Below are 13538 nucleotides of genomic sequence, written 5' to 3'. Positions count from 1 at the left end.
AGCGACGTAGCTGAGGACAAAGTTATGGAAGGCTTTGTAAATTATTGTAAGTACTTTGAATTTTATTTGTTGGGTGAGTGGAAGCCAGTGGAGGGAATGGCAGAGAGGGGTGGAGGACACTGAATGGTTAGTAAGGCATTGTTTAGAATAATATGATAATGCTCTTACCTTATTGTGAGTGGTATAAATTCTCTGTGAATTTACAATAAGTCAGTTCCAGTTTGCACCTAAGCTAGTGTTGTCTAGTTCTTGGGTGCAATTCTCAGCTATAATACCTGGTTCCAGAGTGGAAGAAGCTGTATATTGGCGGAGGCCCCCATGCCATCTGTCACATTATATATACTTAATGTTTTAGAATATACATTTCAGAAGCAGACTATATAGTGAACTCTAATACTTACTCTTTCATTCTCATGTCGGTAAAAGCACAACAATGACTGGGATAGGTTAGTCGAGCCTCCAACAGGTTGGCAAGCTTGTCAAGAGCCGGTAACTTCTTCAGATAATATGATCTTTCCGCAACTAAGACCTGGATAAATTCCAGTCCATGGACAGGGAGATGCTCTAAGACTGTTGATGATATGTCTCTAAAGGGTAAACATAAGATCAACCAGCGTATCATTCTTGGAAGAAAAACTTAACACTTTCATGTAAATATCAGGAATTACAATTACTGACATTGATAGTTCATAAAGCAAAGGTTGGAGACCCTTGCCATGAATGCTGTAAATTGTAAAAAAAATAATAATAATTATATATATATAATATTACTGCAATGAGAAGGCCACTAAATCTTTCAATTATGTTTTTTCCTCCATCCATAGGTGTACATTTTAATAAAGATGAAGCATAATTCTGTAATTCTGGATTCGTGCATACTGATTTACTTGCTTCTGGAGGTTAATAATATCAGTAGAGGGGATCTATTTTTTAAAATATGCCACCCCCGATGCGTGATTACAATTGGAAAACATTTTTTATCTGTTTAGCTCCCTTGAAAGACAATGGATAGAAGTTAATTACATTATACAAATCTAACTTTGATCATTGACTAAGAAATTAGGTATGAATGGAGATATAACTAGATCAGTGGTATTCAGGCTGCTCAGCACGCATAGTGAACCTTTATAGATGAGAACTACTTCCATCGCAGTCCACATGACTTAAAATTGAGTTAATATTGCACATTCCTACCTTTCTTTTACAGAGGAGTGACAAATGGAGTACCTGTATTCAGGGCCGGGACAAGGGGTGGGCTGGAGGGACGGCTGCCCTGGGTGCAATGGTTTACTGTAGGGGTGGGGGTGCCTTCCTTTTGTTACAAGGCTGACAGGAGTAGTGACAGCGGCAGTGATTTTGACAAGCAAGAGACTGCTAGGTATAAGATCCCCTAAGATTGCACATTATGAATGGGGGGGGGGGTGTAGTTTGGCATCTTTGCCCTGGGCACTGGGTGACCTTGTCCTGGCACAACCTGTATTACCATGCAGGCCCAGTCTGGCCATCTAGCAAAATCAAAAATGACTACGATGTGTGAAGGATCTCTAATCTTACATGAACCCTTGCCTTAAAGTGTAAGTATATATGTTGGCTCCCGGTTTGGGATATTTATTACTCCATTGTTTTGTTATATTGATGAAAAATTTTCAATAAAAATATTGAACAAGTTAAAGTGTAAGTATAGTCCAAACTATTTTAGTTTTGTATAAAGTCAGACATGGTTAAAACCTCCTATCAAGTCTTTATTGCTATCTTTGTCCCTGCTTTGTCCCCTTATCAGCAGTAACATTTATAAAGATACTTGCGTCCCAACAAAGAAATACGTTTCCAAGTAGATTGGACATATTGAACTTTATTCTGTAATGAAATTGTGACCTATATATACTCAGAGTTTGTAAAGTCACCATGTGACTTTACATGTATCCCCCCGGAAGTATGCTGCCATTAACAATAGTTTAAGTGTTTTGTTTTTTTGTTTTTTAAATGAAAATGGTAAATACCTTTTCTAACACCGCAGCTGTGTGGTCACGTGATCCACCTCCGCTGGTCTTCCCCGATCTATGGAGAGAAGTGGGAGGGGCCAATATTCCCTGTGATGTCAGCCGGCCAGCACAGGGGGACATGTGAACACACAGCAGAGGTGTGGGAAAAGGTAATAAGCCTTCCGTTTCATTTAAAAAAAAATCACCTACACTATTGTTGATGGCAGCCTAAACCAGAGAAGGTACATGTATTTATGCTGCATATTGCAGCTGAATAGCGTTGGGAGGGGGTGGGGCGTGGAGGAGAGCCACTCATGTTGAAAGGGAGGGGAAGGTGAGAGACTGTCAGAGCAGAGCAGAAGGATGACGGAGGCACATAACCTGACCACGGTAATCATGGATCAGCAGCCATGATTATTGTGGTCAGCACAGACAGGGGGACACAGGAACTGGCAGAATCAACCAGGTATTTTACAATATAGGAAGGGAAAAATGATATAGCACGAGCACTGTGCTATACAGCATGCCTAAAAAGAACAGGATTTTTTATTTATTTGTTTTTTTAGGATTGCAACCACTTTCATTTGGATTGATAAGTACTCAAGGCCCCACATTTGTTTAACTGAAATATAGAAACCCAAATTTGCAATATGGGACTTTATAGGTGCCAAAAATAACAGATACACTTCTTAAATTACAAAAAAACCCTGTATTTTTTTTATACAGAAATTTCCTAAAAAAAATAAATAAATACTTCTTTGTAAAAAAGTTGACAAAGAAGTATTCATCCATTGATTGTGGTAGACTTTAATGCCTAATAATTGTACGAAAGCCTTTGAGCATTACCTCACAATACAATCAATACATATTACATTTTACAAAGATAGGTTATACAATGACCATCCTTGGTTCATCAAGTATTTTGTATGAAATGTAAAATGTAAATCAATATTTGAGGTAGGAGTTGCTCACTTGGCTTTGAGGACCACCAGCCGACCGTCAAGACCCTTCCTTGACGACACCAAGTGTGAAATGCATTAGAAGTGAGCAACTCCTAACTCAGACCTTGATTTTAATTTTCAGATGTAGTACAGTGCCTTGAAAAAGTATTCGTACCCCTTGAAATTTTCCACATTTTGTCATGTTGCAACCAAAAACGTAAATTTAATTTATTGGGATTTTATGTGATAGATCAACACAAAGTGGCACATAATTGTGAAGTGGAAGGAAAATAATAAATGGTTTTCAATTTTTTTACAAATAAATATATAAAAAGTTTGGCGTGCATTTGTATTCAGCCCCTTTTAACTCTGATACCTCTAACTAAAATCTAGTGGAACCAATTGCCTTCAGAAGTCACCTAATTAGAAAATAGAGTCTACCCGTGTTTAATTTAATCTCAGGATAAATACAGCTGTTCTGTGAAGCCTCAGAGGTTTGTTAGAGAACCGTAATGGACAAACAGCATCATGAAGGTCAAGAGACACACCAAAAAGGTCAGTGATAAAGTTGTGGAGAAGTATAAAGCAGGTTTAGGTTATAAAAAAAGATCCCAAGCTTTGAACATCTTGTGGAGCACTGTTCAATCCATCATCTGCAAATAAAAAGTGTATTGCACAACTACAAACCTACCAAGACATGGACGTCCTCCTAAACTGACAGGCCAGGCAAGGAGAGCATTAATCAGAGAAGCAGCCAAGAGGCCCATGGTAACTCTTGAGGAGCTGCAGAGATCCACAGCTCAGGTGGGAGAATCTGCCCACAGGACAACTATTAAGCCTCGTGCACATGATGGTGAATTCTTTCCATGGTGGTTTCCTTTCCCAAGGGGCATAGCCAATTCTTTCCATGGTGGTGCTTCTTTATAGAGTCAGAACACTCATCTTATACCGTTTTTTGAACAGTTTTTCAGTTCAAGTCACATTTACCTGTTTGGACTCACTCACGTCTCTTCAGATTCAGTTTTGAAGGACATTGTGATTTAATACTGTTTTGTACAATGTTTCCTTTATCACATCAATTTATCTATATATGTTGTAGATGCCAGTCATTGGCCATTATTATAGTGTTGCACTGTCACTTTAATTGTTTACCCATTTGCACATGTATTCATATTCAGCGCTGCATATAAGATGTAATGGATGGTTATACACCTGCAATTTTTACTTATTTGTGAATATTTTATTGGGTTTTATAGATAAAGTGGCGTCTTAGTTTGATGGACAAGGTCTCTTTTTTTTCCTTAAGAAATTACCTGTATAGTAAAATACTGTGTTTATTTTTAAATAAAAAATAGTTCTTATTTGTTTTTGGGCACCTGTAAAGTCCAATATTACAAATACAGGCCTGTAATGAAATTGATTATGCATTCTATGCATAAAGAAAAATGAAATCATTTAAGAATTATTAATATATGTCTTGAAGTGACAAAAAAAAGAGAAATGATTATTGTACTTACAGACGATTTGGTCCAGTAGCTCCCTTTAAGGCATCATTATGAAAGCGTTGTAGATTTTTGTTGTCATTAAGAAACCTGCATGCAACAGATATTAATTACAGTACATTTTCTCAATAGGGTTTCAGCTTTAATAGTCATCTCCTGCCTTGAGTGTAATGACTTCTCCTAGCGTTACACACAGGATTTAAAAGTGTCTAATTGTTGCTCATAGCCAGTTGACCAAAAGATCTACATTTATTTAAAACTAAAAATGTGGTACTTCAAATACTTATGACTTGAAGTTATATAACTAAATAACAATATTATCTACGATAAAATAGGTCTGGATAGATGACCAAGTCTTTCAATATTTTTTCCATTACAATATTTATTACATCAAGTTATAATACATGTGCATGTTCATTAAAGTCAAATGTGCCCCTGTAGGTAGCTTTACTGCTGCCACTATGTAAAGAGAACCTGTAGTGTATTATCTGTGAGCATATACTTTGTGCAGTTTTTATCTAAAAACAAAAATATAGGTAGATGTAAGACTCACATTTATAGTACTTACCTACAGCTTCATAGGCTTGGACAAAAATATGGAAACACCAGGTAAAAGAATGAAATCGCTACAGAATATGATGTTGGACTGCCTTCGGCATCCAAGACGGCCTGAATTCTCCTGGGAATTGACAAATATAAGTCTTGGATGGGGGATAATGGAATCTGATGCCACTCTTCTTGTTCAAATATTTTATTGGAATGGAGGACGAGATATAATGAACGTGTCGCAATGACATTTTGTGGCGTAAAAAGATAGGTACAATCATCCTGCTTTGAAACAAGAATGGGAGCAACTTTAAGCTAACTTTAAGCTCAGTATAATGTGGTGAAACAATCACCTTAATAGTTTGATCAAAATTCGTTAGGCATGTGGTACCCAAATCGTGGAGTAATTCCAGGTAGTACTTAAGAACATAACCTGTTAGAACAATTATATGTCAAGTTAATACCACTCTTCATGCAAGAATCTTTCCAGTTCTCACAGAAATTCCGGAGGGGGAAAACAAGTCCAAACCTCCAAAATTCTCCAAAATTCACCATAGCTGCTTTATGATACTGAGGCCCGGCAACTGCGGGGCCCAGGGAAGGTGCGGGACTTCGTTTGCATGCTCTTCAAACCACAATGTGACAACACCAGCTGTGTGAATCGGAGCATTATGGTCTCGATAAATGGCACTGTCTTGGAATCAATGTCTACACCACGGGGTGCACATGGTCAGCCAATTATTTGAACATAGTGATCGGCACTGACTCTACCTTTCAAAGTAATGATGGGGCCTGCAGAATACCAAGATATGGCTGGCCAAACCATGATTGCGCCCCCCACCTTGCTTTACCATTGTCACAAGACAGTCCTTGTTGTAAGCTTGGGACAGTGTTCACTGCATGTAAACACGTCCTGTGAATAGCTCGCCCGTGAATAGCCTGTTTTAAGGCCCCCCCCTTTTCCCTCATGGGATGATGGTGGTAGGTGTTTCAAGCCCCCCACTGATTTATTTTAATGGGGGGGTTTGTGATAAGTCAAAAAAGGTCAGCTAATTGGGAATGTTCTGGGGGGGGCCTTTAGGATAGGTAATTTAAGGTCACCTGGCCCCCCAGAACATTCCAGAAATTCCCAGGATCCCTATTTAAGCAGGAGGCTGAGGGGGGTCTTTGCCAGTCACTAGAGGGATATTTGAAGAGCACCCTACTGATCTTGGCTGATTTTGTTAACAGTCGTCACTTTTACACCTGCTAATCATGTAGCGTTTCCATATTTTTGTCCAACCCCTGTAGATGTGTAGTTACAAGCACCACCTTAATACCATGGGGTTTATATACTAAAACTGGAGAGTGCAACATCTGGTGAAGCGCTGCACAGGAACCAATCAGTTTCCAGGTTCTTGTCAAAGCTTACTTGAACAGGCTGAAGTTAGAAGTAAAAAAAATGGGATTCTATAGGTGCTTTCTCTAAGTAACACTTGAGTCCAGGAGAGATATGATTTTCTATGCACCACATATGGTGTATACCAGGGATCTGCAATTAGCGGACCTCCAGCTGTTGCAAAACTACAAGTCCCATCATGCCTCTGCCTCTGGGTGTCATGCTTGTGGCTGTCAGAGTCTTGCTATGCCTCATGGGACTTGTAGTTCTGCAACAGCTGGAGGTCCGCTAATTGCATATCCCTGGTGTATACCGATGAAGGTTATATCTTGACCCATGTGTAAGGACATCATTTTTGGAAGGTGGCTTTTCTCTTAGAAACTTTTAATAAGATGCGCCAATAGCTATGTACCATATACATTTTGGACTAATGCAGATGTCTATAAATATTACCATTCTTGGTCACTTGGAGGTTTCTTCTTTTTCCTCTGGTGACCCCTGCATGGTGTTCTGGGATTTTCTTTCCTTTTACCAAGGCAATACTCTTACATTTTAAATTTGTTACATTTAATGTGTTACAATACTCTTACATTTTAAACCTTTGCACTCCTGATGAAGTCATTTGCGAAACACGCAAACACACGTACCCACAAAAAAACACGCTCCCATATCCAGTCTAAGCAGCAGATGCCATACGATTGAATTATATTGCTGTTTCATAAGTACTTACCTGGATATTTATAATATCTACAGGCTTGTCTTCAGAGGTATTACATGTTTTCTATACAATGTATTATCTTGGATGTATTCTGTCATATTTCTTACAATTGTTTTTAATCAAAGTTTTGCATAACAACTTCTCAATATATACCGTATATATTTTTTTAACCATATGGAAATGTGTTCATGTTGCTCATTCAGACAAAACACCTATGGAATCCCATTGTTTTTTGTGTTTAGATGTATTTATAGTGCCCCTTTGTCATATGCAATAGCTTTCAATTTAAAAAATGTTGCACTATGTGGCCCATTTATGTAGTTATACAAGGTGATTATATATCCCATAAACTTATTTTAAAGGAAGAATGCATTTAAAATTAAATGCCAGAGCTTTTTATTGAATCCTATACTCATTTAGAATAAATTAGTTATTAGTAGCTTTTCTCTATTTGGATGTTGTCAAAACTGGGGAGATGCAAAGATTTGCTCTTGGCTGGCTATCAATGGACAGACCTTGAGCAGGTGTTCTGTCATATACAGTACATAATACTGAGCAAATATGGCTGCCCTCATGTACATATATTATTACGAGGGATAGCCCATTTCAGAAAAATTGATTTCACCACAACATCTTGAATTTTGGCTTTTTGCAAAAATGTAAAAAAGCCTACTTGAAATTTGAAACTACCAGTAAAGGGGGGTGGGGGGCATCACTAAAGGTTGTTGGGCAAGGTATGTCTTTTTGCTGATGATACAAAGGTGTGTAATAGGTTGATATCACTGGAGGTGTCTAATGCCGCGTACACACGAGCGGATTGTATGGCGTACTTAGTCCGTCATACAATCCGACGGACAATCCGTCGTAGTTTCCACTGAACGGACTTGACCACACACGGATACACAAACAGTCCGTCGAAAGCTTGCGCGATAACGTGTACAGCACGTACGACGGGACTAGATATAGGAAGTCCAAGACACAGCAAAGCAACCTTCCGCCGTGTAAATCCTTTCTGGGCATGCGCCATTCTTAGTCCGTCGAACTAGCATACTGACGACCGTATTGTCCGCTGAAACCAAAGTACGACGGACAGATTTTTGGAAAATCCGAAATTCTTAGTACTCCGGACTGCACGCTGAAAAAGTCCGCTGAAGCCCACACACGAGCGGATTGTCCGCTGAAATGTGTTTCAACGGACTAAGTACGTCAAACAGTTCGACCGTGTGTACGCGCCATAACATGGAACATGACCTGGCATTGCTGGAAGATTGGTCAAAGCAGTGGAAACTGCAGTTCAATGTTTCTAAATGTAGGCTGCTAAAGGGGAGTGGGAAAAACACAGCTCAACCACAGGGTTTTACCTTCCCTCAACTGCTAGTGTGATTGAGCCCTTAGTAAATTTCTACTTTACATGTGATATAGAACGCCTACTTAAGTAGAATGAACCCCTGTCTAAATTTTTATTGGTGTCTGTGTCCTCTTTGGGGAGAATTAACCTCTCTGTTTTCTGTCCTCAGTTGTCATAAAGGATGAAAAGTGATGGGAATTTAAAACGTCCAAGTTGTCACCAGAACAAAAGGTTGTAGTATATTCTCCAATGGGGACACCTGTCCTGGTAACAGCTTTCTAAGAGAGGAATTCGCCTTACTTTGTAGAGACTTCTAACTTCCTGTTCTGTCTGTGGGACAGGAAGTGAAAGGAAATCTCATAAATGGCAAATACAGAGAAAATAAACTGACAGAAGTTTTAACTCTTCTCTATTTTATCCAAAACAGGTTTGGGTTATACAAGGACTGCACCAAGGAGGTAAGCATAACTTTTTGTTAACCTACATAGGTCAATCCAATTTCACACATGTTGGTAGAGTAACTCTTCCTCTATAGCAGGGGTAGGGAATCTTGGCCCTCCAGCTGTTTTGAAACTACAAGTCCCATGAGACATTGCAAGACCCTGACAATCACAGGCATTACTCCTAGAGGTAGAGGCATGATGGGATTTGTAGTTTCACCACATCTGGAGGGCCAAGGTTGCCTACCCCTGCTCTATAGTAACTTTTTCATTGCAGGTAAATAATGATCCAATAATCCAAGTAGAAGCAACATGCTGTGTTAATGAAGGGGGGAGGTGCAGGCTGTCCCACATACAGAGAAGGCTACAGAATGTAAACAAAGATGACACCTTTGACAAGAGCAATGTGAACAGATGAATGAAGACATTTAAAGAAGGGAAACCAGCACTGAAGACAAACTATGCAGTAGGACACCATCAATACTGGACAGGCTGCACCCCCCCCCCCCCTTCATCAAGATATCATTGACGGCATATTATTTCAGCTTCCAATGCATTATTTACCTGCAATTAAAAAGAAGTCCTTCCTTTGCTACAATTTCCCCCTGTTCTTCTCCCAACCTTCAAGCATTATAGCTTATCCAGCAACTACTCTCTCCAATCTCATTGTTGGGTTCCCCTATACCCATTGATTAACCATAGCTACTTTTTGACATATTCCACTTAAAGCCTGAGTAAACCCGCTGATTTTTTTTTTTTTTTACACCTGTTTAAAAATTGCTATAAACTATAAACATCAAGGAAGGTCCTTGATGATGCCCCGTGGGAGGGCGAAACGTTGACGCTGCTTCCGGGAATACTGACGTCAGTTCTGGTCGTTTGGAACGCACGCTACCAACAACGGTTTAATAGGATCTGTTCCATGCTTAATGCTTGTTATAATCCCTCTTTTTTGTAAGTACCCATCTTTTGTTTAAATAAACCAATTTTTGATGGTACTTCACTATTAGTTCCATTTTTTTACTTCTCGGTACGTGTCTATCTGGCTCAAACTCTTTATTGAGGAACCCTGGATCTGCTGACCTGGCTTTCCACACACCATCCTAAAGACATCTATACCAAGCTTAAACTGGCCCACCAGACTGAAAAGCTGGGGGTCACGTGGATCTGGTGAGTGGGGACACATAAGGGGGTGTTGTGCACCTGAAGTTTTTCAAGTTTCTTTTGTTCACTTTGGATTGAAGCACCTTGAGTTACATATCTTTTTGAATTTGTGTCAGTTCATCATATATATTTTTTCACTTTTATTCAGTATGTTTGCGAGCGCTGTATTTTTATATTTTATAATCACTTTTAAAGAGCTGCCATCAATGAGAGAGTGCCCTTTCACACGGGATCTCCGATCAGGTCCGCCTCTCAGTTTTTTAGGCGGACCTGATCGGATCGTCCATTCACCCCTATGGAGCGGTGGATGTCAGCGGTGACATGTCTGCTGACATCCACCGCTATCTGATCCAATCCTGTCCGCAAAATCAAGATGAATGGTGGTCCTATTTTTCATTCGTCTGCCGGATTGGATCAGATAAGATCATATAAAAAGGGATAGGTGGTCCATTTTCACCCGATCTCACCATAGAGGAGAGCGGGACTGGGTCCAGGTCTGCTCTGCACAACAGAGACGCCCGTGTGAAAGGGGCCTTTAGACCATCAGTACATCCGGTGTGATCAATTTTCAATGATTGGTACCATAGCTTGTGGACTCTGTAACTATCACACAGATCTAATAATATACACTGATTTGGGTTATTTTTACTGTAGAAACATAGCAGTATACATTTTGGTCGAAATTTATGAAGAAAAATTATTTATCTGCAAAATTTTATAACAGAAACAAAAAAAAATGATTTTTTTTTTTAAATTTTGGACTTTTTTCTGTAATTAAATACCACCAAAAGAAAGCTCTATTTGTGTGGGGAAAAAAATGATAAAGATTTTATATGGGTGCAGTGTTGCATGACTGAGTAATTTTCATTCAAAGTGTGGAAGCGCAGAAAGCTGAAAATTGTCCTGGGCAGGAAGGGGGTGAAAATGTCCAATACTGAAGTGGTTAAAAAAGTTATGCCCACTTTTGAATAGCTTTTGGTATATCTCTCGTATATACACTTTAATCACACGCTCAGGGCCGCTGATATGGCAGTACAGCCAGCCAGGCCGGCTGTACTTTTGTACTCTTATTGCAGACGCCGATCCTCTTCTGCCTCCCCCTGCATCGCTGCCAGCTTCTCCTTCTCTTTCTTCCTCTGGCTTTTGGGGGATTCGTTCTAGCACATACACCCCTTCCATCTGCTGTCCAGGCCCTTCCTATGTGCCCTCTCATCTCCTGTCAAAAGCTGCTGTGGGCACATGGGTGGGGGGGGGGCTGGTGAATATATAATTTATTGGCCCCTTCCTTTCCCGAATGAACACAGTGAGTGATTGATACGATCACTCCTGTTTCCATTCATCACTGAAGCATAGTAAACAGTGTTTACTATGCTTCAGTATGTGAATGACTGATACATCTATGTCCTCAGTCTGCCGGGGGGGGGGGGGGTTTGTGTCAGGTAGGCTGTGTGGGGCCCCGTGATTTCTAATAGCAGCCCTGCTTTTTTTTTTTTATATAAGACTAGATGTTTAAAGACTAGAAAATGCGTGGGAATGCTGAATAGCATCAAAACTGCCCCATTATATTGCCCCATCAAAACTGCCCCATCATATTCCTCTATTATAAATCAGTACATGGTGTGTCTGTGCTCCCCCCCCCCCACTGCCCATCACTGTGTATAAGAAGTGCTGGTAACCATGGAAACAAAACAGACAACAAAAGCCTGGATGCCCTAAATTTAATGATATTTTCTGAAATTATCACTAAACTTAAACAGCTTTTTCATAAAAACTGTAAAAGATATCAAACTGAAAAGATTTAGACAGATAGCTGAATATTTTAACCACTACAATACAGGGCACTTTCGCCCCCTTCCTTCCCAGTCCAATTTTCAGATTTCAGCTTTCTCACAATTTCAATGACAATTGCGCGGTCATGCTACGCTGTACCCAGATTAAATTGTTATCATTTTTTTGCACAAATAGAGCTTTATTTTGGTGTTATTTATTAACGACTCCATTTTTTATTTTTTGTGATATAAGCGAAAAAAGAGCGGAAATTTGGAAAAAAAACAATGTTTTCTTCTTTCTATTTTAAAAGAAATCAAATAAAATCGAATTTTGTCATAAATTTAAGCCAAAATGTTTCTGCTGCATGTCTTTGGTAAAAAAAAATTGGCTAAGTGTATAATGGTTTGTGTGATCACGGACATATTAACGCAAATGATCATGTACATATGTGTGCAGGTGATCACGGACATATGTGTACAGATAATCATTGGGACATGTGATTTAGTGGGACATATGTGGGGGTCATGTTTTTATTATTAGGGACATGTGTTTTTATTATTTGGGGACATGTGTGTTTTGGGGACATGTGTGGGGACATTGTGTTTATACTGTGTGGTGTGTTGTGTGTTTTACACTAGACTGGTGATCAGTGAGTAAAAAGCTGTAAAAAATAGCTCATACTCACTGATCATCAGCCGGCTGCAGCGATCTGCTCTCCTCTCCTCAGCGATGACTTCCGTGTGAGGAGAGGAGAAGCCGATTGCCTAGCAACCGGCTGTTTGTTTACATCACATGACAGCCGTGATTGGACACGGCCGTCATGTGATCAGGAGGGAGAATCACAGAGCCCTCCTGCCGATCCGAGATGCACCGTGTCCGGGTGACACGTGTCCGGGTGACACGGGGGCATCGGGGGCACGTGCGCGTGCGCAATCCCCCTACTTCTGATGGACGTTCAGGAACGTCCACTCAGAAGTAGAGAGCTCCCATCCGTATATGTACATTGGCCGGGTGGGAAGTAGTTAAAGTTTGTTTGGCGTCTGTAGGTGAAAGTATGAAGTAGCTGAAACTTTTGGCAGCGGAAGAAGATTTTACTGATTTTAAGCATGCTCTCATTGACTTCAATGTTAAAAAAAAAGTGTTAAAAAGCTTAATATTTTAAAAAGTATAAATAGTAGGAAAAAAATTGAAGAAGAGCACACATCAGTGGAAAGAGCTGAACGTTTTAAAAGTTGAATAGCTTTAATAGCTGAAAGTATGCAGAAGTTACGCAGAGCCAAAAAATTTATGGAATGAGAAAATTAAAAAGATGATGATGATTAATAAATAAAAAAACGAATAACAATAGTGGGACTGCTAAAGCATTCCCACTAATAAATAAAAAAAGATGATGATGATGATAAATAAATAAAAACTAATAACAATAGTGGGACTGCTAAAGCATTCCTACTAATAAACTTCCTGAGTTGTATAAAATGATTCCAGATTTGTAAAATCTGTCTGATCCAAAACATCACAGTGGATCTATCAATGACAAAGCAATAATTAGTATACCACTATTAATGTACATGCCTATCTTAAAAAAATGTTAGCTCTAAAACTCTGCCCTTTTGTATTCTATGTAGGAAATGCCATAGCAAGAGCTATACAGGAGTCTGTGGGTCAGTGCTAGGAAATTGGATCTAAGCTGAGGTCATTGGGATCATTGATAACCTGTTCATGCACAGATATGAGCCTGTATTGTATGTT

At 39.5% G+C, this 13538-nt stretch overlaps 1 protein-coding gene across 2 annotated transcripts in view; it reads right to left on the bottom strand.

Moving 5' to 3' along the window:
• The window catches only part of LHCGR (luteinizing hormone/choriogonadotropin receptor), a 225149-nt gene that overhangs the window by 27554 nt on the left and 184057 nt on the right, over positions 1-13538 (bottom strand). Inside the window, exons 8-9 of one of the 2 annotated variants that reach the window (XM_077485599.1) lie at positions 4441-4515; positions 402-587 (exon numbers count right to left, since the gene is read on the bottom strand). In XM_077485599.1, the coding sequence (XP_077341725.1) occupies positions 402-587; positions 4441-4515 (261 nt within the window). The remainder of the gene's footprint in view (positions 1-401; positions 588-4440; positions 4516-13538) is intronic. The other variant, XM_077485600.1, reaches the window with a different exon arrangement.

This window comes from Lithobates pipiens, unplaced genomic scaffold (genome assembly GCF_037356315.1).
Source record: "Lithobates pipiens isolate NorthernLeopardFrog02 unplaced genomic scaffold, aLitPip1_a1.2 Scaffold_18, whole genome shotgun sequence".
Lineage (NCBI taxonomy): Eukaryota > Metazoa > Chordata > Amphibia > Anura > Ranidae > Lithobates > Lithobates pipiens.
The sequence above is the reverse complement of the archived record's forward strand: the minus strand, read 5'-3'. Positions and strand labels throughout refer to the sequence as shown.